Source organism: Nyctereutes procyonoides, unplaced genomic scaffold, assembly GCF_905146905.1.
Source record: "Nyctereutes procyonoides isolate TBG_1078 unplaced genomic scaffold, NYPRO_anot_genome, whole genome shotgun sequence".
Taxonomy (NCBI): domain Eukaryota; kingdom Metazoa; phylum Chordata; class Mammalia; order Carnivora; family Canidae; genus Nyctereutes; species Nyctereutes procyonoides.
This window is the reverse complement of record NW_026575020.1, coordinates 57,398,153-57,424,427: the sequence shown is the minus strand read 5'-3', so window position 1 is coordinate 57,424,427 and position 26,275 is coordinate 57,398,153. Positions and strand designations below refer to the sequence as shown.

At 55.6% G+C, this 26,275-nt stretch overlaps 3 protein-coding genes across 6 annotated transcripts in view; 1 reads left to right on the top strand and 2 right to left on the bottom strand.

The window, feature by feature from the left end:
* AFMID (arylformamidase) overlaps nucleotides 1-8,266 on the bottom strand; it is a 31,040-nt gene extending 22,774 nt beyond the window's left edge. For all 3 annotated transcript variants that reach the window (XM_055321275.1, XM_055321293.1, XM_055321284.1), the window contains exons 1-2: nucleotides 8,158-8,266; nucleotides 6,132-6,222 (exon numbers count right to left, since the gene is read on the bottom strand). In XM_055321275.1, coding sequence (XP_055177250.1) covers nucleotides 6,132-6,222; nucleotides 8,158-8,196 — 130 coding nt within the window. In that variant the 5' untranslated portion in view covers nucleotides 8,197-8,266. The remainder of the gene's footprint in view (nucleotides 1-6,131; nucleotides 6,223-8,157) is intronic.
* Nucleotides 8,267-8,453: 187 nt separating this feature from the next.
* On the top strand, nucleotides 8,454-20,260 carry TK1 (thymidine kinase 1). Its single transcript, XM_055321304.1, has 7 exons — nucleotides 8,454-8,566; nucleotides 8,730-8,761; nucleotides 9,727-9,837; nucleotides 12,420-12,513; nucleotides 18,746-18,835; nucleotides 19,162-19,281; nucleotides 19,388-20,260. Exons 1-7 carry the CDS (start codon nucleotides 8,501-8,503, stop codon nucleotides 19,598-19,600), a joined length of 726 nt encoding a protein of 241 aa, XP_055177279.1. The 5' UTR covers nucleotides 8,454-8,500; the 3' UTR covers nucleotides 19,601-20,260.
* A 1,864-nt stretch (nucleotides 20,261-22,124) lies between these two features.
* SYNGR2 (synaptogyrin 2) lies at nucleotides 22,125-26,160 on the bottom strand. 2 transcript variants are annotated; one of them, XM_055337548.1, is made up of 4 exons: nucleotides 26,016-26,160; nucleotides 23,871-24,108; nucleotides 23,331-23,470; nucleotides 22,125-23,243 (listed from the first exon to the last, which is right to left on the bottom strand). In XM_055337548.1, the coding sequence occupies exons 1-4, from the start codon at nucleotides 26,112-26,114 to the stop codon at nucleotides 23,046-23,048; spliced, it is 675 nt and encodes a 224-aa protein (XP_055193523.1). In that variant the 5' UTR covers nucleotides 26,115-26,160; the 3' UTR covers nucleotides 22,125-23,045. The 2 variants fall into 2 exon arrangements, with proteins under 2 accessions (XP_055193523.1, XP_055193524.1); XM_055337549.1 differs by lacking the exon at nucleotides 23,331-23,470.
* Nucleotides 26,161-26,275: the final 115 nt, after the last annotated feature.

Here is a 26,275-nt window from a genome sequence, read left to right as displayed (position 1 = left end):
ATCACGCACATGTCTCCCTTAGATATTAAAAAAAAACTCAGGTGACCCTGAGAAAGAGGGACTGCATCTCTGCAGGAAGTCTGCCCACTGGTTGGAAGGCAGCTGGGTGCAGGGACCTCAGCCTCCCCCCAAGTGTGAATACCACCAGCCTTCTAGTCCTTGAACCCCAGGCCAGGAACAAGGGGGGCTTCAATGAAGAAACCATATTAAAACTTCCTTTTTTGATAATGCAAAAATTGAGTTTCTATTATTTGCAATCAAAAGTGTCCACACTGTTAGAGACAGAAACACCAAGTCCATGGACACATCCAGAGCATATGTCAGGGGAATTAGGGAAAGTGGTGGCCGGAGCTCCTAGAGACTTACACAAGCATGGGGCAGGAAGACTAGACAGTCCCAGAAGGCTGAAGACCAAGGGTTTATTACCTGCAGTGGCAGCAGTTTAAGAGAAGGCAGGGTCCCCTCAGCCACCCTCTAGTTAACAAGAGGTGGTGGAATTATTGATGGTTTCATTTTTAAAAACCCTTTTAGTAGGCATATGCTCCTTTTGTAATAAGATAAGAACTGTTACCTAAAAACAGACAAGATGGTGCAGAACAGAGCTACTTAGTGTGGTGTGTGGGCGCCGGGAGCCCTACCCTGTCTGCTCCTGGTCCATGATGAGCTAAGTACACAAAGCAAAAGTGAGCATTTAGATTATACGTAGTTTCATAGAACAGCTTTGTCTATTGGACTTAAGAAATCGGGGCTTTCAAACCAAAACTTGTACACGAATGTCTATAGCAGCCCTATTCACAATTGCCAAAAGGTGGAAACAGCCCAAATGTATGTCAGTGGATGAATGGATAAACAAAATGTGGTATGTTGGGGATCCCTGGGTGGCTCAGAGGTTTAGCGCCTGCCTTCGGCCCAGGGCGTGATCCTGGAGTCCTGGGATCGAGTCCCACATCGGGCTCCCTGTGTGGAGCCTGCTTCCCCCTCTGCCTGTGTCTCTGCCTCTCTCTCTCTCTCTCTCTGTTTCATGAATTAAAAAAAAATATTTTTAAAAAAATGTGGTATGCCCACACCACAAGGGCATGAAGTAGCGATAGGTGCTACACCAACTATGCCAAGGAGAAGCAGCCAGATGCAAGAGGCCACATGCATATGATTCCATTCATACGAAATATCCAGAATTGGTAAGAGGAGAGAAACAGAGAGTTACTGCTTAACGGTAGGAGGTCTCCTTCTGGGATGATGAAAACGATTTGGAACCAGGAAGTGGTAGGTGGTTGCACAAATTGTGAATGTTCCAAATGCTACTGAATTGTGCACTTTAAAATGGTTAAGGTGGTAAATTTTGTGTTACCTGTACAGTGTGTAGCAAGGTCAAACAAAATTGGGGCTTGTATCTTCTGTGCCTTGGCATTCTTTCTTTCACTTTTCTGGTGGAGAGGAAAAAGCCCAAGATCATCGGAGCCTTGGAAAAAGGTAGGAGGGATCTCTCCGAGGCTGGGTCCCTACCGGAGGCTGTCAATCACGAGGCTCCACCCACCTCACTGGTGATTGGTCCTCCTGGAGAAGGGCGTGGTTTGGGGGCCTGGATGCTGCGGGAGACAGCATTCAGCACCTACTGTGTGCCTACGTATGTGTGTTTGCACGTATGCACCTATCCATCCACCCCATCCATCCATCCATCCATCCATCCACCCACTCCATCCATCCATCCATCCATCCACCCACCCCATCCATCCATCCACTCCATCCATCCATCCACCCCATCCATCCATCCACCCATCCATCCACCCACCCATCCATCCACCCACCCATCCTTCCTTCCTTCATTTAGTGTACAATATATTTGTACTAAAAGTCCTGGTAAAACAAATTTAAAACTGATAGAGGAAATCGTTCTGAAAGCCTGCCGGTAGCAGCCCCCGTGTGCCCAGTCTTAGCGAGGCCAGGTCTTCAGGGCAGATAAAAGTCATCTACTTGTTAGAGAACATCCCCTGCTGCACGGTAATAGGTCAACGGCTGTAAGGGTGAATACACATCAAAAGCAAGAAAAAAAATTTTTTTTAGTCTCCCTGGTGCAGAAAAGGAAAAGAGAGCTTTCTCCTTCCCTTTTCTTAGGGCATTTATTTTGGGAAACTCATCTTAAATCCTTTCTCTACCCCTCTGAGGTGTACGTAAATATTTTTACTTTTATTATTTTTTTAAGTTTATTTTTTATTTTTTGTACGTAAATATTTTTAAAACCGAACCAAATCTCTTGCCAGTTATGGGACCTAGCAATGTTTTCCTCCAGGACCAGGGAGAGCCATCTCTTTGAAATGTAATCATCAAGGAAGCCAGAGTCTCTACCCCCAGATTCCGTGGGAGGGCAGGAAGTTTTCTTTTTCCTCTGGATACAGGCAATTAGCAAGCACAGGTGGCCACCCTAATTACCTGGTGCAATTTGGAAAAACTAGTGTGGTGCTGTCTCTTGCTTGAGCAGAGGTGCCATTTATCTCGAGAACAGGTATGCGATGGGCTGTGTCTGCCTGCCGGTATAAAAGGATGAGGTTTCTTTCTGGTCTTTAGTGGCTTGCCCGTGCGGCACATTGTAGTTTGGTTTACCTCTTACTTAATAATAACACGTTTTCTTTCTCTCTCTGTCCTTTGTGGGGAGGCTTTCTGGTTTGGCAGGAGACTCTTTTTCATTATTTGTGCTTTGTGTCCCTTTGTGGCCTCCTGTAAGTTTGATTCCGGGGCAATCCTTGAGTGGGCGGGCAGCACTGACCCAGTGTGGGGAGCCCCTCCAGGAGAGGCTGGCGGGTGCACACTCATGGACATGGCCTGACCCACCTCACCCCATCAGCCTGCTCCATGCTCACCTGGAAGCTCAGCTCAGGGAGGCAGCCACCATCATGAGCTTCGTGAGCTTGGTTAAGTTATTTAAATTTTTTTTAATTTTTTTTAAATTTATTTATGATAGTCACAGAGAGATAGACAGAGGCAGAGACACAGGCAGAGGGAGAAGCAGGCTCCATGCCCCGGGAGCCCGACGTGGGATTCGATCCTGGGTCTCCAGGATCGCGCCCTGGGCCAAAGGCAAGCGCCAAACCGCTGCGCCACCCAGGGATCCCTGGTTAAGTTATTTGACCTCATTGAGTAGGGTAAAGTGAGGCACTTGCTTTCGGTACAACATTGGTGGAGGAGTGGGGGTCAGCACCAAAAACTCAGTAATGAAGATTGTGTTGGGCTGTAGGTTTGTTTCCCCAACATTTATTTTATTATTATATTTGAAAGATTTTATTCATGAGAGAGAGAGAGAGAGAGAGAATGAGTGCCAGGGGGAGAGGCACAGGGAGAGGGAGAAGCAAATTCCCCACTTAGCAGGGAGCCTATGTGGGGCTGGATCCCAGGACCTCAGGACCATGACCCAAACGGAGGGCAGACACTCAACTGACTGAATCACCCAGGCGCCTCTCCCCCAACACTTATATTACCTCCCAAAGGTGCCACATCCAATGTCATCACATTAGGGGGCAGTTAGGTTTGGATGGGGTCATGAGGGTGGAGCCTCTGTCATGAAATTAGTGGCCTTACAAGAAGAGGAAGAAAGACCATGGCTCACTCACTCTCTGCCATGTGAAGACACATGGACAAGGCAGCTGTCTGCAAGCCAGGAAGACGACTCTCCCTAGGGAACCCAATTGGCCAGCACTTGGCCAGGCTTGGACTTCTCAGCCCCCAGAACTGAGAAGTCGATTCCTGTTGTTTAAGCCACCCATTCTATGGCATTTTGTACTGGGAGACCAAATTGACTAATACAAAGATAAATAATATTTCATTAAAAAAAATTTTTTTTTAAGACAGTCTCTATACCCAGCATGGAGCCCGACGTGGGGCCGAACTCAGGACCCTGAGATCAAGACCAGAGCTGAGATCAAGAGTCGGATGCTCAACTGACTGAGCCACCCAGGCACCCCAAAAATAAGTAATATTTATATGCAATATATATTTCTATATATCCATGTATATGTATATATATCTAATTTTTATTTTATTTTAAAAATATTTTATTTAGGGCAGCCCGGGTGGCTCAGCGGTTTAGCGCCGCCTTCAGCCCAGGGCATGATCCTGGAGACCCGGGATTGAGTCCCATGTCGGGCTCCCTGCATGGAGCCTGCTTCTCCCTCTGCCTGTGTCTCTGCCTCTCTCTCTCTCCTCTCTGTGTTTCTCATGAATAAATAAATAAAATCTTTAAAAATATATATTTTATTTATTTATTTGACAGAGAGAGAGCACAAGCAGGGGAATGGCAGGCAGAGGGGGTAGGGGGAGAAGCAGACTCCCCACGGAGCAGGGAGCCCACTTGGGACCCGATTCCAGGACCTTGAGATCATGACCTGAGCTGAAAGCAGGCACTTAAATGACAGAGCCACCCAGGCGCCCCTATATAGATATATACATATTTTAAATCAAAAGGAATGCTAAATGTCCATGGCCAACAAAATGTCAACATTTTAAATAGAGACGGGCTCTAGCCCTGCACATGCGTGGCTGTTGTTCATTCACCTGGCCCTAATGTCCCCCTGCTTGTAGGCTCACATTCTGCAACCACAGAATGGGTCAGTGGTGCCTGCCCCTCCTCTGGGCCAACTACAGCAGTGAAACAGGAAGGTGAGTGGACTATGTACTTGAAGCTGTCCACATGGTTCTCCCTCTGCCTATGTCTCTGCCTCTCTCTGTGTGTCTCTCGTAAATAAATAAATAAAAATCTTAAAAAAAAAAAATAGGGACACCAGGGTGGCTCAGCAGTTGAGCATCAAATGCCTTTGGCTCAGGTCATGATCCCAGAGTCCTGGGGTTGAGTCCCACATCAGGCTCCCTGCGTGGAGCCTGCTTCTCCTCTGCCTGCGTCTCTGCCTCTCTCTGTGTGTCTCTCATGAATAATAAATAAAATCTTAAAAAAATAAATAAAAAATAAAGCTGTCCACATTGTGGAGAGAAATCACTAGTGGGAGCCTCTGAGGGCAATGGGCACACACTCCTCTTTACTCTGGCTCCTTATGAGTGATGTGCTTTCTCAATGGGGGATGGCTCTTCTCTTCCTCAAGACAAGTAAGATAGACAAAAAGGTTTTTGGGGTGCCTGGGGGGCTCAGTCGGTGAAGCATCTGCCTTTGGCTCAGGTCATGATCCCAGGGTCCTGGGATCAAGCCCCGCAGCACGCTCCCTGCTCCACAGAGAGCCTGCTTCTCCCTCTCCCTCTGCCTCTCCCCCTGGCTCATTCTCTCTCTCTCTCTCTCTCTAATAAATGAATAAAATCTTTAAAAAAAAAAGGTTTTCTACAAGCTCACGTAGGTTTCACTACACACTCAGACTTACTGACCTGATAGTTGTGTATTTGGCACAGAGCTGGGCACAGCAGAGGATTCTGAAGAGCCCAGGACACTACTCTACCCCACAACTGTTGGATCAGGGAAGATTCTGGTATGTGCTGGAATAAACCTCCTGGAGCCTGTTCTTCTACCGGGTTATCTCAGTTTAAAGAACCACCAACCCTACGAGCTCTGTTCAGTCTGCTGAAACAAAGCAGATTTGCCAACATCCAATTTTCCCTACAGAGGAAAGGCTGGCGGCTTTCTCACACTTCCTCTAAGAAGCCTGCTTCCCCCAACCCAGCGCAAATGCTTCAGTGGGTGTTAAAATCGTGGTATGACACTCTGGAGACACAGGACAGAAATGGGAATTAACCTTGAGGCTTCTTCACTTGCTTCCAGGTTCCCAAGCCCTGATTTCTTAAAAGAAACAAGTCTTCTTGGCTTTTTACAAATAGCATCAACATCCCAAGTTCGGGGCCCTCCTGGGAGGCCTTCCTGTCTTTCACTCCACCTCACTGCGCCACTGCGGCATGTGGCCTTACGGGCCTGGGCATGGTTGGCCAAGCAGGAGAGGAGGCGGAACACGGTTTGTGGGATGTGTCCTGCCTCTGGCCATCCTGCAGCGAGGGCTGCTGGGTGCCTGGCCCCGAGCCCACGAGGCTTACGCAGTGCCTGGACTTTGGGAATCCCCCTGAGAGCCTGCTCCCGCCCCCGGGGCATTCTGAATCACTGCCACGTGCCAAAGTCCACCCACGACATCCATGGAGAGGGCCCCCAGTACCCTCGTCTCCTATGTGTGAGTAGGTCCTCAGGGCCTCTTCGGCTCCCCGTCGGATGACCCATCTGCTGGGGCTGTACTGATCCTCCAGCTCCTACAGAACATAGACAGAAGGTTGCATAAGACCTTTCTTCTCCGGGATCCCTGGGTGGCGCAGTGGTTTGGCGCCTGCCTTTGGCCAGGGCGATCCTGGGCCCGATCGAATCCACATCGGGCTCCTGGTGCATGGAATCTGCTTCTCCCTCTGCCTGTGTCTCTGACTCTCTCTCTCTCTGTGTGGCTATCATAAATAAATAAAGAAAAAAAATATTAAAAAAAAAAGACCTTTCTTCTCCACAGCATACCCCACCCCTCCAAACATCTGGATGCTCCTCTCTGCCTTGAGAAGCCCCCTCCCCAATAGCTCAGGCTCTACAGATGCCCTCAGCGTCCTTTGAGCCCCTCCAAGCTCCAGCCTGATCACCCGCACCCCACTCTCCTCCCACACCGATTAATTAGGTACATCACATACATCGCAGGTGCTCCCAGAGTCGTGGTCTAGAGTGAGGCCATGCCTTAAACTAGTGGACAGCCTTAAAGGGGAGATGAAGTCCCATAAATGTGTCCTGGTTAAGCCACCGTGGGCACCAGTCCTACTGCAGGAAGCCGGGAAGCTGGGGTGGTCACTGCAGAGAAAGTGACATGGAGCTGATCTTTTCTGAGTGCATGATTTTTTTTTTTAAAGATTTTATTCATTTATTTTGAGAGAGAGAGAGAGGGAGACCACCTGAGCAGGGGAAGGGGCAAAGGGAAAGGGAGAGAACTCCAGCAGATCCCCCGCAGTCAGTGTGGAGTTGGACACGGGGCTGGAACCGATGATCCTGAGATCATGACCTAAGTTGAAATCAAGGGTCAGGCGCTCAACAACTGAGCCCCTCAGGTGCCCATGAGAGGGTGGGATTCTGATTGCAGGAGTCACAGCAAAGCAACAAAGGTCAGGAGAGAGGAATCAAAGGTCAGTTTGGAAATGCTGGTGAGTCAGACCATGGAGACACAGAGGTGAGGTGGAAGGAGGGACTATGGGGAGAGGATCTCAGAGGTCAGGCTAAGACACAGAATTAATGCAGAGAGTAGCAAGGAACCAGGTTTTGGAGAAAGAGCTCAAAGGCAAGGAGAAAGAGCGAAGCCTAAAATGGGAAATTTTAAGACGGGGTGGCTTCATGGCAGGGTCCTGGGCTCTGGTGTCAGATGGGTTGAGTGCCATCCATGCTCTATCCCTTACAGGCTGTTTTACCCTGGGCAGCTTACTTAACGCTCTCTGGGCCTCAGCCCCATCTATATAATGGGCATAATAGTAGCATCACAGGGTTGAAGGACATAAAGCATGTAAATGAAGTAAAACTAACCATTCAAATGTGGGTTACGGCCCCCTCCCGTTGAACGAGGTGTTTGACCAGCGTTCTTTGATCCTGCACAATCTGTGCCTGCGGCACACAGCGGCACTCGCTGTCACTGCTACCGTCATCTTCCCTGTCGTTATGTACAATAACAATAATGCAACGGGTTTCTGACACAGAGAGAGAACGGGGTTTTCTTGGGGGGGGGGGCGTGGGCAGAATGCATAACTTACCAGATCCTCCCATGTATCCGTGACCGGAAAACAAATAAACCAACCCAAACCAACCCAAAATACAGCCTGAAATGCAGGGAAACTAGTTAGGAAATCCTAGTTGAGTGATAACCCTAGTAAGTGCTTTGCCTGTCAGAATCCTTCACCCCCGGCACATCCTCCATCCACGTTGTGGGACCTCAGTGTCGGGAACCGTGACTCCTTTATGGACATTAGCACAGCCTGTTTTCTCCACCCTGAAGACAGGCGCCCCGGAGCCTGCCTGTGGCCAGAAGCAAAGGAGATGCCGGCGCGAGGGCTTTGGGAGCGGCGCACAGGGGCCGCCGGCGCCCTGGGGTCCTGGGCTCGGGGTCTCTAAGCTCGCCTCCCCGAGGGGAACGGCCTCTAGGCCCCGCGCCCGGCTCGGCGCAACCCGCCTACCTCCTCGGACAGCCGCTTCCAGGGCTCCGGGCCCTCCATCCCGCCGCAGCCGGCCAGAGGGCGCGCTCCGGCCCTTTCGAGGCCCTTTCGAGGCGGCGGCCGGGGCGGGGCCGGCCGTCCAGGTGACCCGAGCCCGCCGGGTCCCCGGGGCCGCCCACGAGGGGCGGGCCGCGCTCGAATCTCCCGCCAGTCCGCGGCCGCGCGCTGATTGGCTGCGGGGCGCCCGCGCCGGCTCCCGATTGGCCAGCGCGCCCGGGATAAAGGCGGGCGGCGGGGGCACCCGGGTCAGGCTGCTGGGCGGTGGCACCCGAGGGCCCCGAGCGGCGGGCTTCCTGCAGGCGCCATGAGCTGCATCAACCTGCCCACCGTGCTGCCCGGCTCCCCCAGCAAGATCCGGGGGCAGATCCAGGTGCCGGCGCGGGGGTGGCACCCGGCGGGCGCGGGTGGCGGGCCGGGGTCGCGACCCGGGTGCGGGTTGGGGTTGGGGTTGGGGTTGGGTTGGGTTGGGGTTGTGGCCCTGGCCTGCCGTCCGTGCGCAGCGGGCCCCGAAGTGACCTCTCCTTCTCTCCTAGGTGATTCTAGGACCCATGTTCTCAGGAAAAAGGTAAATAAGTAATGTCCTCGCGGGGACGGCCTTCTCCCCCCTCCGCTCCGGGCCGTCCTCCTCCCCTGCTGCCCCTCTCAGTGCCCCCCTGCAGGACGACCCCTCCCCCCGACCGAGCACGGCTTCCCGCCCCATGCGGTCCTGCAGGAGGGCACCCCATCCCTGCCCGCGGGGTTCAGACCCTTCCATGGGGTCATGGCACCACCGCGGCCCCCTGCAGCGGGTTATGGCTGCTGAGGGTGTAGTCCTCCCTCCCCCCACCCTCCCACTAAAGCTCTCTTGGAAAGGGGCAGCCAAGTCTTTTCGGTTTTTTTCTTTTTTTTCAATTTAAAATTTTAATTCCTCTAAAATGGTGTCCTCGGTGAGTTGGGTCCTGTGCACCCTGCAGCATCCACACTCCTCCTTCCCTTCCGAGTGTTTGTTTCCTTAAGTAGTTTACACTCTAAGGAGTCAGGCCAGGATGCCTTTGCTCCCCTGATGTGACAGGACGGTGGCCTGATCCAGGCAGGGCTAGTCGGCCCCCTGAGTGATGCCCTCTGCCCTGGGGGGGTCACTGCAGGGCAAACCTGGTGCCCACCATGGTCAGGCCAGGGTGGGCTCTGGGAACCAGAGGTAACTGCTTTTTTTTCTTGAACAACAACAGAAGACTCTGCGAAGTCAATGCAGACTATGTGAAGACCTCTGGGATGGGACTCTTTGGGGATGCAATCCAGACCCCTCTTCTCTGCCGGAGGCCTTTGACTCTACTCACCCCATCAGATCCCTGAGACATTTATTCCCCCACCCCCTCCCCAGAGCACCTGACCTCTGTTCCTTGCCGCCACCACCCTCTGTCCTCCCTGGTCTTTCTGTCCATCGGTGGGTCTCAGGCTGTAGACCCCCAGCAGGGGTGGGGGGGAGCCCCACTTGTACTGATGGGGACTTCCTTAACATCCTGGGTCTCACCTAGTGCTCTGCTCTTGCAGTACCGAGCTGATGAGAAGGGTCCGTCGCTTCCAGATTGCCCAGTACAAGTGCTTGGTGATCAAGTATGCCAAAGACACGCGGTACAGCAACAGCTTCTCCACGCATGACCGGTCAGTCCCTGTTCTCTCCTGTCCTGTCCCAGCACCTCCTCCGAAACCTGGTGAAAATGCGCAAGGGCATAGGCCATACTGTCCGAGCGCTCTTCAGCAGGACTGGTTAGCCATGCCGATGGCCGGCATGGAAACGCGCAACTCCGCAAACTCTCAAGGTCGCATGGCAAGGGATCTTAGGACTTGGCCTTTCACAGAGTTCTGGCCCGGTGTTCTTCACCAAGGGAGATTTTGTTCCCCCTCTCGCTCCCCCAGAGTCCATTTGGCAATGTCTGGAGACATTTGTAGTCTTCACAGCTGGAGTAGGGGAGGGCATGCTATGGGCATCCAGTGGGGAGAGGCCAGGGATGCTCCTGAATTCCCAGTGCACAGGACGGCCCCCACAACAAATACTGACCCTGCCCTGATGGTCCATAGTGCGGAGCTTACATCTGTGCGGTTGCAAACTGGTTTTGTTTAGCGTGCATGTTGCTTTTCATTTAGCTTTTCAGTTGTTTTATCTTGGTTGACTCTGTTGTCTTGTGCCCTCATGCTTCCCAGTTTTGTGTTTATCTGCCTGTGCCCTGCAGACATTTCAGTCTGCAACCTGAGGTCGGGAATGAGGGGTTAAGTTTAGTTTTACTCTTGCCTGTTCCTTGGCTGCAGATTTCTGAGCCTGAGCTGTTACCTCCGTCTTTTGGATTTGTCCGCCCGCGCCACCAGCAGCAGAGCCACTCTGTGCCACAGGGAGGGCCTGCAGCCTCAGGACTGCCCCGTGTGTGGCTTTGGGGTGGGAATGTGGGGTTTCTGAAACCGGGCGGGTGGTGTGGTGGATAGTGTCTAGGAATTGGAGTTAAAGCATCAGGATGTGAGTGACCGGTGCTTCCGGCCGTGCTGCCCTATGCAGGTCATTTAGGTCTTCCAGTTACTTCTTCCCTAAAACATGTGTCTGCTTCTGCTGCACTGGCCAGGGGCACATCCAGGGAGGGCAGTGCGAGCAGAGGAGGCCGCATTGCACAGTGATAAATCAGATCAGGGGCATGTCTGAACTTGGCCCGGAGCCGCACACATGCCCTCTCACTTGGGCCACAGAAGCTGAGACGGGCCATGGCGGTGACTCAGCCCTTGGCGGGAGTGACAGGGCTCCAGAGATGCTGCCCTCGCCCACCCTCTGGTTTTCTCTGGCTTGGGGTGGGAAAGGGGAATTTAAAATACAGGAAATACTATCTCCTGCTCTTGCCAGATCTTGGAGTAGAGTTATAGCAAGATAATAACTGAGCAGTGGTTGTATTTTATTTTTTCTAAATACAGCTACAGGCTGCTGAGCCGTTGGAAAGTACCAGCCCCCAGGGGTACCTGGGTGGCTCAGTTGGTTAAATGTCTGCTTTTGGCTCAGATCGTGATCCCAGGGTCTTGGCATCGAGCCTCCATTTAGGGAGGAGACTGCTTCTCCCTCTCCCTCTGCCCCTCCTCCTGCTCTCGTTGCACGTGCTCTCTATTTTATTTTATTTTTTTTAAGATTTTATTTGTTTATTCACGAGAGGCACAGAGAGAGAGAGGCAGAGACACAGGCAGAGGGAGAAGCAGGCTCCATGCAGGGAGCCCGACGCGGGACTCGATCCCAGGTCTCCAGCATCACGCCCTGGGCCAAAGGCAGGCGCCAAACCAGTGAGCCACCCAGGGCCTCCCCTCTCTCTTTCAATTAAATAAATAAAATCTTTAAAAAGGGGCAGGGGAGTACAAGCCCCTCAGAAGGCTAGTTAGAGCAGGAAAAATGAACACAGAAGAAAACAACATTGTAGAAAAACACAGAGACTATTTAAAAAGACGGGGGAGAGAGAACAGCATCCCTGTTCAGAAAAGGCCCTGGGTGTGGGGGCGGGGTGGGGTCCACCGTGCCGCGTAATGCACTGGAACCTTCCCACACATGGCCTTTTGCTTTCAAGCCCTTGTGAATATGACTCTCCCCGTGGGGCGCACAGGGCAGCACTATGACCTTGGATTTGAACCTTGGGTCTGCCAGTTAATAGCCCCACGATCTTGGAAGAATCCTCCGCTCGGCCACAGGAGCCCAACGGAGGGAATTCTCTGGCGCTGCGGGCTGAAGTTCAGGCTTCTCTCTGCGGGGACACACGGAGCTCGGGGCCTGGTGCTAAGGCTTTGCCCAGGACCACGTTGGACTTTCCCCGAGCAACTTTACCTTTGTGTGCCCCTTCCTCCATAAAAAGAAAGAAGTGAAAAATTGTATCTCATGACCGCGTTGATAATAAAGACAGCTAGAGTGCAGGCTGAGTTGTATTTACATACTCTTTTTCCCACTTTTAAGAGAAAGAAAGCGTTTCGCCTGCCCTGGCCCCCTGAACAGAAGCAGAGCTTTTGAGTCCCCGTTAAGCTTTATATCACGCATTGCTCATCTCTGGTCCAGAGCATCAAGTGGCCTAACTTGTGTTGAATAACTGGTTTTCTGAACATGGGTCTTTATTCTCCCCAGATGCCCTCTCACAGGCACTAACTTCAAGCTCTGGCCAAACGGTGCACGTGCTTTGCGGGGAGGGTGGGCCTGGGAGCCGGTCCCTGGCTCACCACTGGCTTTCTCTCCCCAGGAACACCATGGAGGCACTGCCAGCCTGCCTGCTCCGGGACGTGGCCCAGGAGGCCCTGGGCGTGGCTGTCATAGGCATCGACGAAGGGCAGTTCGTAAGTTGGCTTGTCTGGCCTTCTGCCTACCGACTCCCGGTCTGTAGTTCACTTGCTTTAACTGGCGTCTGAATACCCTCTGGATTCCCCGTACTGCTTTTCATGTTTTAAGGGATTTATTTTACCTTTTTAAAAAAAATATATATATATACAATAAGAAGAGGGGTGGGGCGGGGTGCCTGGGTGGCTTAATCAATTGAGCCTCTGACTCTTGATTTCATTGCAGGTCATGATCTTAGGGTCGTGAGATGGAGCCTCCCATTGGGCTCCATGCTGGGCATGAGGCCTGCTTAAGATTCTCTCTCCCTCCCCTCTCCCCTAAAAAAAGAATATGTAATATATTTTAGATATATATATATTTATATTTACAATGAGGGGAAAAAATTAGGTTTCTTGGGGTGCCTGGCTGGCTCAGTCCATAGAGCATATGACTCTTGATCTCGGGGCCATGAGTTCAAGCCAGTTTCTCAACACTGGTGTGTAAGAATGTTTTGCTTGGCTCACTGTTGCTTCTGGCTTGTTCCTCTTCCAGCTGAAGTACATCCTTTAGTAATTCTTACAGCTAGGATGTGTTGGTGGGAAGCTTTCTGCGTCTTGGTAGGAAAATGTCTTTAATGTTCTCTACGGTAAGTAGAGGGCAAAGAGTACCTTGACTATGGTTTCTCCCCGTTGCTTTGGAAAAGCAGTAGCTCTTCCTGCAGCTGAGGAGAAGGCCGCTGTTGGTCTGTGGCTGCCGGCCTGAGCAGGTAACAGGTAACGGGTTTGCTCTCGGGAAAGTGTGTCCTGGGAGGTTCTATGCTTGGTGCCTGGTGTGCCTTTGACATGTGAGCACTCGTGTCCCCATTCCTGGTGGGGAGAAGGAAGCCACTATCACTCTGAATCTCTCTTCCCACCTCTGGCAGGTGTTCTGGGACCATCTCCCAGTGTGTGTGCTTTCAAAGCCTGCTTTTTATTTGGGATTTCCAGTTCTTTTTGTGTAAGTCCTGCTCTAATTCACATATCCTTGCTATTTACACATGTACCATTTGTCTTTATTTATTCATGAGAGACACAGACTGAGAGAGAGAGAGAGAGGCAGAGACACAGGCAGAGGGAGAAGCAGGGAGCCCGATGTGGGACTTGATCCCAGATCCCGGGGTCACGACCTGAGCCGAAGGCAGGCACCCAACCACTGAGCCACCTAGGTGTTCCATTCATTCATTTTTTAAAGATTTTATTTATTTATTCATGAGAGACACAGAAAGAGAGAGGCAGAGACATAGGCAGAGGGAGAAGCAGGCTCCCCTTGGGGAGCCTGATGTGGGACTCGATCCCAGGACTCCAGGATCACAACCTGAGCCAAAGGCATCTGATGCTCAACCGCTGGGCCACCCAGGTGCCCCTGTACCATTTGTTTTAACTGCTGCTGTTCCCTTGTCTTTCTGAAAATCGTGCGTGAAAGCCTTTCCTGGCTCACTCTTTTCCAAGTCAGTGATGGGGAGGCTTGCTGTTGGCTTCTCAGGTTGCCCTGGGAGGGCGCATCAAGAGAACGGAATTGGGAAAGCGTTAGGGGTCCCTGGTGCGGGGTGGCATATCTAGAGGTTGCATGTGTGGCCTCTACTGACCTTCTGCCACTGGAATTTGGGCACCTGGTCCCCTTTACTGTTTTTCACCCCACCTCTTTTTTTTTTTTTTTAAGAATGTATTTATTTATTTATTTATTTATTTATTTATTTATTTGAGGGACAGGAGGGGGGAGAGGGAGAAGCAGGCTCCCCACTGAGTAGGGAGCCAGACACAGGGCTGGATGCCAGGACCCTGAGATATCATGACGTGAGCTAAAGACAGACACTTAACCCCGTGAGCCACCCAGGGTCCCTGTGCCCTGAAATTCTTTTGTGTGTGTGTGTTTGGTGAGTGGTTAGTGATTGCTGCAGGAAGAATCCATCTTGGGAACCGGGGGGCATCTATCCCACTGAGGGACTGGAGAGGGCTTGGTTATTAGGACTAGGGCTTGTAGGGGTCATTCTGGACAGTGTTTTAGGAGGTTAGCTTAGTTCTCAATTCAACGCCCTCAGGAAGGAGGGTTCCTGACCAGGATCCTAAACCTTCTTGCTAGGGAGGGGGAACCATGAGGCTGAAGTGGAGTCGATAAAGCAGCAGCAGCAGTCACTCCTGTTGGCCAGGACAGGGGAATGTTTGGTCCCTTGTAGCTTATTGAGTGTTCACGTCTGTCTGCGCTCATACGGGACTATGGAGGGTCTTGTTTTTGTCTTGACACATTGCAGTCATAGAGTGGCCTTGCCTGATGCTCGTGCTCCATGAAATTAGTTATGTTCCACGTGATAACTCCAGGGCCCAGCTGTGAGGGCCAGGCCAGCTCCTGCTGCTGGGCTGCTGTTCTCTTTTTACAACCCAGAACAACAAACAAAGCCCCATTACACGTTGGTTCTACATCTGTCTAGTTTTTATAGGCGTGCATTTTTATTTATTTATTTATTTTTTATTTTTTTTTAAAGATTTTATTTATTTATTCATGAGAGACACAGAGAAAGAGAGAGGCAGAGACACAGGCAGAGGGAGAAGCAGGCTCCATGCAGGGAGCCCGACGTGGGACTCGATCCCGGGACTGCAGGATCACACCATGAGCCCAAGGCAGGCGCTAAACCGCTGAGCCACCCAGGGATCCCCTGAGCCCCCCAGGGATCCCCGGCGTGCATTTTTAAATAGAGGGGCCTCCTATCACACTGTGGGCCGTTTACCCGTATCAGCAAGTGTACCCATCCTTACGAGTGCTTACAAATGTACTACCTCACTTATGCCAGCCCCCTGGCATGTGCCTTTGAAGTCTGTGATGGGCATCTTGGGCTGCTGGCTGGTGTATTGGGATTTATCTGCTAAGTGGAATTGCTGGTCAAGGGGCCAATTTCATTCATTCATTCATTCATTCATTCATCAATGCTTTCTGGGCTTGTGCCCCACACCAGCTGTGTTCTCAGGGTTGGGGATTCAGCCAGAGTCTCCACCCCCGAGCCTACCTTCTAGTCCAGGGAGAGAACGATGTCCTAGGTCAGGTGGAGACAACTGGCCTGAAAGGCAATGCCAGGGGGACAGAGCTAAGGTGGGGTGGCTAGGAAGGGGCCTGTGGGAGAGCCAGGGAGTGAGCTGTTGGCCGGCTGTGTCTGCGGTAGGAGGGAGGTGGGTGGGCTCCGGGCAGGCTGAGTGGAGAGTGGACAGCAGGCGCAGAGGACAGGGCGGTGGGACCGCTGAGCCTTTGCAGAGATTCCCTAGGAGAGAGGTGTAAAGGGCAAATGGCAGAGGGTGCGTGTTTGTGCACCAATGCGTGCACACCCATGCCCGCACACCCTTTTCTACTGCATTTCTCTGCTACAGAGAAATTACTGCTACTGCTACTTGACATCTGTTTCCATGTTTATTGGCTATTTATATTTCTTTCTCTCTTTTAAATTGCCTTGTAAGGGCTTTCACTCCTTTTTCTCTTGGTTTATCTTTCTTCCAGTGCACTTGATGGCTGGTGTCACTTTGTCATGTGCTGTGACATCCTCCCTATTGGCCTTTGAATTCTGTCTGTGGCATTTCATGTAGTGTTTCACCATCCACAGCTGAATATTTTACTTTGTCCGTCCTTTATTACTGTCCTTTGTGGCCTTTGCCCCTGTGAGGCCGGCGTGCCTGCCAGGGAGCGAGGCCCCAGCGGGGGCAGAGCCAGGGGTCACTCGGCTGCGCGTCACAAGCCAGCCAGCTCTTGGCAGAAAGATGACGGAGGTGCAAATCCACTCGGAGTCTTCCTAATCTCTACTCTGGGCTCTGGGCTCTGTCCCCTCCATCAAAACTCCTTTAGGAAGCGGGCTTGCTGCCGGTCACCCGGAGGTGTGGCATGGGCAGCTGGACACGAGTGGGCACACTTGCCACCAGCTGAGAACCCTCTGCTGGTACTTTCCTACACGGATCCCATGTTGTAACTGTGTCTGCCAGGAAATCCCAAAGTTTGTAAAGTGCTTAGAAGTTCTATTATGTTTTTTATTTATTTAGTTTAAACATTTCGTTAATTTATTTGAGAGGGAGTGAGAGAGATCACAGAGGGCGAGGGAGAAGCAGACTCGCCACTGAGCAAGGAGCCCAACGCGGGACTCGATCCCAGGACCCCGGGATCATGACCTGAGCTGAAAGCAGACGCTTAACCTACTGAGCCACCCAGGCACCCTACTTATTTCTTAAGAGTTTTTATTTATTTAAGTAATCTCTTTACCCAACGTGGCGCTCAAACTCACACCCTGAGATCAAAAGTGGCGCTCTTCTGACTGAGCCAGCTGGGCACCCTGAGGTTCTAGTTTACTTTATGTTCTTTTCTTTTCTTTTTTAAAGATTTTTTTTTTTAAGTTTTTATTTATTTATGATAGTCACACAGAGAGAGAGAGAGGCAGAGAAAGAAGCAGGCTCCATGCACCAGCAGCCCGACGTGGGATTTGACCCCGGGTCTCCAGGATCGCGCCCTGGGCCAAAGGCAGGCGCCAAACTGCTGCGCCACCCAGGGATCCCCCACTTTATGTTCTTTTAAAGATTGTATTTCCTTATTTGAGAGAGTGGGAGGGAGTGGGGGGAGGGGCAGAGGAGAAGGGAAGCCAACTCTCTGCTGAGCATTTCCCCACCCGGAGATCATGACCTGAGCCAAAACTAAGAGTTGGAGTTTAACAGACCCCACTCCCCAGAGGCCCCGCTGAAGTTCTATTTTAAGTGCAACCTGTATTCCTTGCCTAGGGCTGCTGTAACAAGTGGCACCAAGCAGACAGCTTACACAGCAGCAACTGATTCTCTCCCAATTCTCGAGGCTGGAAGCCCAAAGTCAGGGTGTGGACAGCAGGCTCGTTTCCTTGTGAGGGCTGGGATGGGAATAGTCCAGGCCTCTGGCCTTGGCTTGTAGATGGCCATCTTCCCTCTGTGTCTCTGTCCAAGTGCCCCTTTCTCGTAAGGACAGCAGTCCTATTGAATTGGCGCTCACCTTGCTGACCTTACTTTAATTGGGTGGCATTTGCAAAGACCCTTCCTCCGAATGAGGTCAGATGCTGAGGTATTGGGGGTGAGGGTTTCAATGTGAATTTGGAGGGCGGGAGGGGACACAGGTCAACCCATAATATAACATAAAAACTAACAGCAATAAAAATAAATGCCAGTAACGTGCTTCCCAGCGAGTGTTGTGAAGTGTTGCCGGCCATCTGCACAGAGCTGTCCTTATCTTTGAGACCTTGGGAACGCCTGCTGGGGACTGTTTCCCAGGGAGGTGGCACGTGAACAGGAGACGAAGTGAGATCTTTGAATGTCAGCATCAGTTGCGTGTGGGACCATGCTAGCATGGGGGGTGGGGCGGGGGGTGCTTCTGTAGCTTGGGTCTGGCCAGCCCTACAGAGGGTAGTCGGAGTTGGCTTCGTCTGAATCCTACTCAAATCACTCTTGGTTTTCCTAGCCACCTTCACGGTCCTTGTCTTTGCTAACTGTCCAGGTCTCTGTAACCTCACACCCCAGTAAGTGGGCCAGGTCGGGCCTGAACGGCGTGGGGAGAGGCCCACTGCCCCAAGACAAGAACGTGCCCGTTCACACAACCCAAAGAGCAATCCAGATAGACACAGTCCACCGGAGGCAGTATGCTTGCACAGTGAAAACCCAAAGGATCTGCACAAGTAGCAGCCTCACTGGCCCCTCAGGACGACAGCTGGTTTACCAAGTAAACACAGGGCCTGCTGTGTAAATAGCTGGCGGAACCTTGACCCCTCTCAGGCATCAAGTGACACGTTATCTGTTCACTATTTGAGGGCCCGAGATCTGTGAGCAATACCGGGAGCCTTCCTTGCCATTTCTTCAGCTCAGAAACATGAAGTCATGGCCAAGGTCACACATGGGTCCAACCAGAGCAGGGTTTAAGGCAGGCAGCCTTCCAGCCTGAGCCTTTGGCCACCACGGTATTAGACTGCCTCCAGCTGGGCTGCATCACCTAGGGACAGGTCCCATGTGCTGGGGCCTGGAGCGTACCAGTTCTGTCGTGGAGAGCACGGGGCTGGTTGTGGGTGTGCGTGGCTGTGTGGAGTGAGGGTGAGCACAGAGACACTTGTCTCCTGGTCTGGGGTGCTGGCTGGGGGCTGGGGTCACCCTGTTCTCATGCTCCACACTGGTGGGTGACACTGTCCCTCCGTGGTCCCCGGAAGCTGCTGAAGCTCGCTGCCATCCCGCCCCCTTCCAGTTCCCAGACATCGTGGAGTTCAGTGAGACTATGGCCAACGCCGGGAAGACCGTGATCGTGGCCGCATTGGATGGGACCTTCCAGAGGAAGGTGAGGGGTCTGAGCTGGGCCTTGGGAAGCTATCGGGAGGGAGGGGGCGAGGGGTGGGGCAGGAACAGGGTCTCCTCTCTCAGCGCAGTGCTCCCTGGATGACTGGGGCTTGGCCCTTGGGCACACGTTCAGCCGGGGGTGCCTCAGCCTGGGCACTCAGATGAGTCCATCCCAGACCGGATGCTGTCTGCTGCAGGGGATGGCACTCTGGGGAAAGCAAGGCGAGCCAAGGTTTCCGTGCCTCCTGCTCTGAGTCCAAGGATTTCAAGGAAAACCCACCTGGCCAGGTAGATGTGCTCACCTGCTGTCTTCCCCGGGGAGTGCAGGCATTCGGGACCATCCTGAACCTGGTGCCGCTGGCCGAGAGCGTCGTGAAGCTGACAGCCGTGTGCATGGAGTGTTTCCGCGAGGCGGCCTACACCAAGCGACTCGGCTCGGAGAAGGAGGTAGCCTCCCCTGCCTGCCCCTGCCTGCTGGGGGGGGGGGGGGGGGCGCTGTGCCGCCGCTCCCCCCACCCCTGCTCAGTGCAGGCCCTTTCTGTCCTGGGGCCAGGTCGAGGTGATCGGAGGAGCAGACAAATACCACTCCGTGTGCCGCCTCTGCTACTTCAAGAAGGCGTCGGGCCCGCCCGCGGGGCTGGACAGCAGGGAGAACAAGGAGAACGTGCCAGTGCTGGTGCCCAGAAAGCCCGGGGAGGGCAAGGAGGCCGGAGTCCGCAAGCTATTTGCTCCCCAGCACGTCCTGCAGTGCAGCCCCGCCAACTGAGGCGGCCCCTGCTGGATTCCGGTGCCCCTGCCCCTGCCCCCTGCCGCCGGTGCAGCCCTCCCAGAGGCACAGGGGGAGGAGCGGGGATGGAGAGGAAGGGGGGGGACTTTGTGCCTCCAGCCGCGCAAGTCCCGGTGGCGGTGGCCCCGGTTCCCCTTCTCTGTTCCTTTCCCGGCTGCCGGTCGCTCTCTAGCTCAGTGTCTGGCCGAGCTCAGGGTCTGGCCGCAGACGGGGCCCCCCGCCCTCCTGGGGGGTGCGGGGCACAACCACACACTGACGACGTGGCGGGGCTTCCGTGGCTTCTTCCCCTTTGTGGCCTTGGCTGTTGAGTTTCTGTTCCCACTGGGAAGTCCGGGCGCCTGCACTTCCAGCTCCACACCAGGCTCGTCCCACGCCAAGGCTTCTGTCCCCGCCGGCGGGGACCACTTCTGGCCCCCAGGGTGGCCCGACTTGTGCCCTCCGGCTGCCCCCAGGGCCCTGCCTACACTCTGATCACCTCCAGGGTTACAGCTTCTCTCTCACCTGGGAGACACCCTGCTGGGGCTCAGGTCCCCCGGGGTTACCTTTAAAACGGGGGAGGGGGTTAGGGGCAGAGGTGGCTTGCCCCGGGGTCTGTGATCCTGTTGTAGTTTGTGAATTAATAACTAATATTAAAACTTACTGATTGGCTAAGGTTTTATTTTTGGGGGACGCCTGGGTGGCTCAGCAGTTGAGCGTCTGCCTTCGGCCCAGGGCATGATTCCGGGGTCCTGGGATCAAGTCCTACATCCGGGGGTCCGTCTCTCATGAATAAATACATAAAATCTTTTTTTATGCATTTATTCATGAGAGGCAAAGACACAGGCAGAGGGAGAAACAGGCTCCACACAGGGAGCCTGACATGGGACTCGATCCTGGGTCTCCAGGATCACGCCCTGGGCTGAAGGTGGCACTAAACCGCTGAGCCACCTACCTGGGCTGCCCTAAGATCTTAAAAAAGAAAAAAAAGATTTTTAAGAGAGCACAAGCTGGAGGAGGGACAGGCAGAGGGAGAAAAAGCAGGTTTCCCACTGAGCAGGGAGCCCGATCCCAGGCAGAAGTCAGACACTTAACCGAGCCACCCAGGTGCCCCAAAAGCACATGTCATTAACCGCCTGGGATGCCCCAGGTCTCCCTGTAGACAGCTCTGATGTGATACGGTGGGGATTTCCTTCCAGATCTTTTTCTAGTACTACTAGTCTCTTAGCCACAACAGTTTAACTGAGAAGCGACCACGAAGCGCGTCCTAGGAAGAATGTTTGCTTGCTCTTCTGTCTGGATGAGTTTCAGGACAAGATGGGTGGACGGAGGAGCCTGGGGCCCAGGACAGAAAGACAAGGCTGTGGTCAGGGCTGCCAGCTGGGGTGTGGGGTCAGGTTTTGTTTGTGAAACGACACTCGATAGCCCGGGAGCCCAGAAGACTAGCTCAGCTGTACCTTGTAAAGTGGGCCGTCAGCGGCTTGCATAGAAGCAAGAACCCGCTGGGGTGGGCAAGCCCCTGTCCCCACCCTGGTGCAGGTGGGAGTGAGGTTCTGGGGTCAGTCACCCTGGCTTGCCTCTCCCTTTTGGTCTACTCTAGCTTGCTGGTGACTGGTCCTGAGTCACACTGAGGTGTTCACAGAACCATATTCGTTGGTTCTCAGGATTTTTTTTTTTTTCATGGAACCCACTCACGTAGAGTGGAGTGAACTTTATTATTTTTTTTTATTGGTTCTCAGGATTTTCTTTTTTTTTTTTTTTTTTTTTTTTTAAATATATTTTTTTAATTTTATTTATTTATGATAGTCACAGAGAGAGAGAGAGAGAGAGAGAGGCAGAGACACAGGCAGAGGGAGAAACAGGCTCCATGCACCGGGAGCCCGACGTGGGATTCGATCCCCGGTCTCCAGGATCGCGCCCTGGGCCAAAGGCAGGCGCCAAACCGCTGCGCCACCCAGGGATCCCAGTTCTCAGGATTTTCAAACAGGCCCACTCTTGACAGTTCTTGTTGTCACTGCTCCAAAAGGGAATTGAGGGGTTTCAGGGGCCCTGACCTCTCCTGTCAGAGATAGACTCGCTCCCTTGGGGCCGGCCATCCCGGGACAGGCTCCAGAGGTGCCAGCCTCTGTCTGCAGGAAGGGAGGACCAGCCCTTGCTGGGGGACTGCTCACTCGGCTAGAAGGGGTTGGGAAGCAAAGGGTTAGCAGGGGAGGGGCAGCCAGTGGGTCAGCTCCCAGGTGCCCCCAGCCCAACTCCAGCCAGGGCACAGCAGGGCCTTGGCAAGGCAGTCCAGAAGAACTGTCTTGTTTACAGGCTGAGTACAGCTGCTATTTTAAGATGCCGTTGGACAGCAGTGTGAGGAATGAGACCCCAGATGAGGGAGCGTGCGCACACGCATGCGCTAGAGCAGCACACTGCTGCCCACTGTTCAAAATGCAAGTTCATAAAGCACCCCCTCCCAGGGTGTACCCCAGAGTGGGACGTCTCTTCCACCCCCAGGCTGAGGCCCAACTAATGACAAGGGAGATTATGAACAAGAAAAACATTTATTCTGTCTTGGAAGCAGTCTACGAGAACCAGAACCACGGATCTGTGCATCTCACCCCGGAGCCTTTATAATACATTCAGGACAGCCCGGGGCTGTGGGCGCACCCCACACCTGACAGTGGCCGAATATTTACATAAAGCTGGGTGTTTCCGGTCAGGCAAAGCCCTTCCCTGTTGCCAAGGGCGGGAACGAGGAGAAGGGCGTGCAGCCCCAGTCCCGTCCCCTCCCCCTGCGGCGGGCAGCCGCCAAGCCCCGAGGCTGTCAGGCAACCCGCCCGGAGGCCCTGGCACAGAGCAGGGACCCTCGATCCGAGAGCGAGCAGACGTGACAGCAGCGAGCACAGGGCTGCCAGCTTCCGGCGCACGCAGGGGCTGCGGGCACGACGGCGCCGGGAGGTGGGAACCAAACCTGAGTGAGCGGGAAAGGGCGCCCGGGCCCAGCACCAGCAGGCGAGCCCAGGGAAGGCTCCGAGGCTCATCTTTGGCACAGAAGCCCAAGTAACTGCGGCCACCACAGTCTGGACCTGGGCCCGGCTCCCTTGGGCTGGGGAGAAGCTAAGGCACTTGCCAAAACAGCAGGTCGGGCACTTCTAGCTACTTCGGGTAGCGCTGGGGATTATTAAAAGCAACGACAAAACACATCTGGCTAAAAACCCTTTTCTAAAAAATGCCCTTGAGGAGTGGTGGCTGAAGCCCGGGGGCGGAGGCGCTGCCCCACCGGCAGCCGGGCCGGGAGGCTGGGGCTCCAGGCTGCGCGGCGGCTCCTCCGACGGGCGCCCCAGGCACCCGACAGGGTGAGGGGCCACAGCCCCGGGAGGCTCGGCTCGGCTCGTGGGAGGAGTCCAGGAGGGGGAGGCCCCCCGACACCCTCTCTGCCTCCCTTACCATCCCCGGCTGCAGCTCAGTACACAGGGGGCGGCTGGTAGCCCTCAGTGGTCTCGGCATTCTGGGTGAAGGGCGGCTGTTGGTAGTTGTCTACAGACGCACCGGGGTAGGAGGCGTAGGCCGTGCTGGGGTCAGGAGTGGGGTCTACGTAGTTCTGGATGAAGTCGTCCACTCCCGCCTTGTAGCGCTGGTAGGCCAGGGAGGCCAGCGCACCCTGCGGGGAGCCCCGAGTTTTGGGTTCCTCAGCCTCCACCACCCTTCTCCAAAGTCACTGCAACCCTGCCCGCCCCGGCCCACCTACCCAGGAGAAGATGGAGAAGAAGCTGAAGGTGATGGCCGCCCGGGCCGAGTCGGCCCCCATGAGCACGTCTTCCATCTTGGTGGCCGCCCACTGGTTGGTAAGGAAGCAGAAACCAACAAACCACAGGAAGGTCCAGAGAGCTGGGAAGAAGGCCGGAGGCAAGGTCAGCTCCGTGGAGGGGGCAGGGGCTGTTCGGGGACCCAGGAGAGGCCCCCTGTGGTGGGGGGGGGAGCGGGGTGGCCCATGGCCAGGATCTCCCAGAAGCCTCCAGGAATATAAAGGGCACTGATGCAGAAAGCCAGGGTGGGGACTGGGGTGCCTGGCTCCAAAGCCCGGTGACCACCACTCAATGCCGGTGGCCTTCGGCAGAGATCCCCGCCAGCAAGCCGGTCTGCTCACGCGGGGCCGGGGTGCCCTGGCTGCTCCTGGGCCTTCCGGAGGTTGCCGAGGCCCTGCCATCCCAGAGCCCCAGGGCTTTGGGGAACACCGCCTGCTCCTCTTCGCCTCCCAAAGTCGAATGGGGGCGCTGCTAGCAGGTACCTGAGAAGAGCAGGTCGCTGACGACCAGGTATTTGCGGTCCGTGGCGTTGCTGATCTGGGGGAAGTAGGCGTCAACCACTAGGAAGGCGGCAGAGCCCAGGAAGGCTAGCACCCCGATGGCACTTCCATAGCCACACGCGTCCTCGTTGTGGTTGAAAATGCAGTATTTCTGCATGGAGTGGTGGGTGTTGGTGTAGCCCTCGCCGAAAATGCAGGAGAACACGATCAGGGCAAAGACCTGAGGGGACAGGGCAGGGAGGGGCTGAGTGGCCGCCAGACAGACCCCACGGGGGCACATGTGACAGGGGCCCTGGGCCCCCCCACTGGTGCTGCTCCCCTCTGGGAGGTCAGGCACCATGGCCCCTTCTGAGCTTGCGGAGTGAGCGGACAGGCATGTTGCTTCCTGGTGCCCAGTCCCCACTTCTCCTTACCCCCTTCTCCCAGGCCACCTGCAGATACCAGCACAGCCGCCACCCCCTAGCCAGGGATTCCTGGACCCTGGGCCAGTGGAGGGGAAGGCGGGGGATGGACGGATGGACGGGGATCTCCTGAGAGGGAACTGCCCCGCCACCGCTGCCTGCTGGGAGGGGTCATCGTGCTTCAGTAGGAGATGACACAAAGTCACAGAAGCCCAGGCTCGGAGCTTCACCCCCAGATCACCTTCTGCCTGAGTCACCTCCGTGGCATCCAACCTCTGCCTGAACACCTCTGGCGATGGAGGGCTCCCCCCACCTCTTGGGAAAGCCATGCCAGCTGGCGCTGAGCTGAAGCGCGTGCCCCCTCCAGCTCCTTCCTGCCCCAGCGTGGCCTCCCCAGCGTGGCCTCCCCAGCTTGGCCAGCTCTCCTCCTACAAGGACTACTGGTCTCTTTGGTATCCAGACTCCCCCTCTGAGGGAAGCCCAGCCTGCTTCCTGCCCACAGGTGAGTCCTGTCTGCACGGGGCCTGTCTGGGCCTCAGCTGCCCAGAACCCAGGCTAACCTGATTGGCAGGCCTGTGGACACGGCTCTGCACCCAGAACCCTGGAGGTCCTAGTTGGGCCTGCCAGCTCTGGGAGGGGCTCTGGGCCCTCGGGAACGGCCTCAGGTCACAACCTCACCTCCTCCCTAAACTTCAAGGCCACCACCGATCCCCGCCCCAGGCCAGCAGATGCAGGACGGTGTGCACACCTGGCTCCCACGGACAGGGGCCCAGGCCTGTCCCCTGCCCTGCCCTGAGGAGGGCCTGTCAACAGGCTCTGGAGCTGGCAGTCACAAGCCCCACCCCCAGCTGGAGATGAAGCCGGAACTCCGGGATGCTGGCAGCAGTGAGCCAGGCCCCACTCCTGGCACAGCCGTCCCGCCACACGGGCGTCTGCCCCTTGGAACAGACCCCAGGGTCAGGCAGGCAGGGGGCATGGGCGCCACCAGGGCACCTCGTTAGGCTCCAGTCCCAGGGGGGCATGGGGTGGGCACTTGCGTCCCTGCCCACTCTGAAACCTTGTCCGGCTCTAGGCGCTGGCTCGTTGCTCAAGAGCCTGCGGCCCTCCTGAGCCCCGTCACCCCCTAACCTGGGGCCGGGGCCTCCCCTCCTTGGGTCCCCGACCCTGCGTGGGGAAGCGGGGCCGGGGCCTGCTCCGGAGCGGAAGGGAGATCCTGTTTCGGCGCGCCCGGCCGCCCCGGGCCCCCACGTGGCTTGGGAAAGCCCCTTCCCGGCGAATTCCCCGAGCTCGAGTCCCAGGACGCCGCCACCTGTCCTGGAGCTGCCCCAGGCCCCTCCCACCGCCAGCGGGGCCACAGGCCTGCTCCCCGCGGCGCCTCGGGCCCGGCCGGTGCGGGCGGCGGGGACCCGGGCAGCGGGAGGAGCTGGGGCCCGGGGGCGCGGGGGGCGGGGCGCGGGGGTTGGAGGGGGCGGCGGGGGCGGAGGGGGACGGAGGGGGACGGAAGGGGGGTGATGGAGGGCGCGGGCGGAGGGCGCGCGGCCCGGACCCGCTCGCCGTCCGCACGCGCAGCCCCCGCCCCGCCCGCCCGGCCCGGCCCGGCCGCCGCCACCTGTCGCGCTCCCGGCTCGCGGCCCCCGCCCCCCGCCCCCCGCCCCCCCCCCGCGGCCCCGTCCGCCCCCCCCCCGCGGCCCCGTCCGCCCCCCGCCCCGCGGCCCCGCCGGCTCACCAGGCACACGACGCGCGTCACCACCTGCGGCTGCGTCAGGAAGCGCCGCAGGTCGAAGGAGCCGCCGGCCTTGGCCGCGCCGTAGGCCCCGCTCTCCATGTCGCCGTCGCCGCCGCCGCCGCGGACTGCGGAGGAACCCGGCCGCCGCCGCCCGGCCCCGCCCCGCCGCCCCGCCCCGCCCCGCCCCGCCCGGCCCCGCCCCCGGGGGCGTGGCCAGCGCGGCCCCAGGGACCGAGGGCAAAGTGCTGCCCGCCGCCAGC

What these genes read in the sequence shown, in the direction of transcription:
- SYNGR2 (XM_055337548.1), bottom strand. Translation starts at nt 26,114, where the DNA reads ATGGAGAGCGGGGCCTACGGCGCGGCCAAGGCCGGCGGCTCCTTCGAC. An exon ending in TGACGCGCGTCGTGTGCCTG is followed by an intron (nt 24,109 to 26,015) that starts GTGAGCCGGCGG and finishes CTGTCCCCTCAG; the next exon opens with GTCTTTGCCCTGATCGTGTT. An exon ending in CAGCGACCTGCTCTTCTCAG is followed by an intron (nt 23,471 to 23,870) that starts GTACCTGCTAGC and finishes CCTTCTTCCCAG; the next exon opens with CTCTCTGGACCTTCCTGTGG.
- TK1 (XM_055321304.1), top strand. Translation starts at nt 8,501, where the DNA reads ATGAGCTGCATCAACCTGCCCACCGTGCTGCCCGGCTCCCCCAGCAAG. An exon ending in AGATCCGGGGGCAGATCCAG is followed by an intron (nt 8,567 to 8,729) that starts GTGCCGGCGCGG and finishes CTTCTCTCCTAG; the next exon opens with GTGATTCTAGGACCCATGTT. An exon ending in CCCATGTTCTCAGGAAAAAG is followed by an intron (nt 8,762 to 9,726) that starts GTAAATAAGTAA and finishes CTGCTCTTGCAG; the next exon opens with TACCGAGCTGATGAGAAGGG.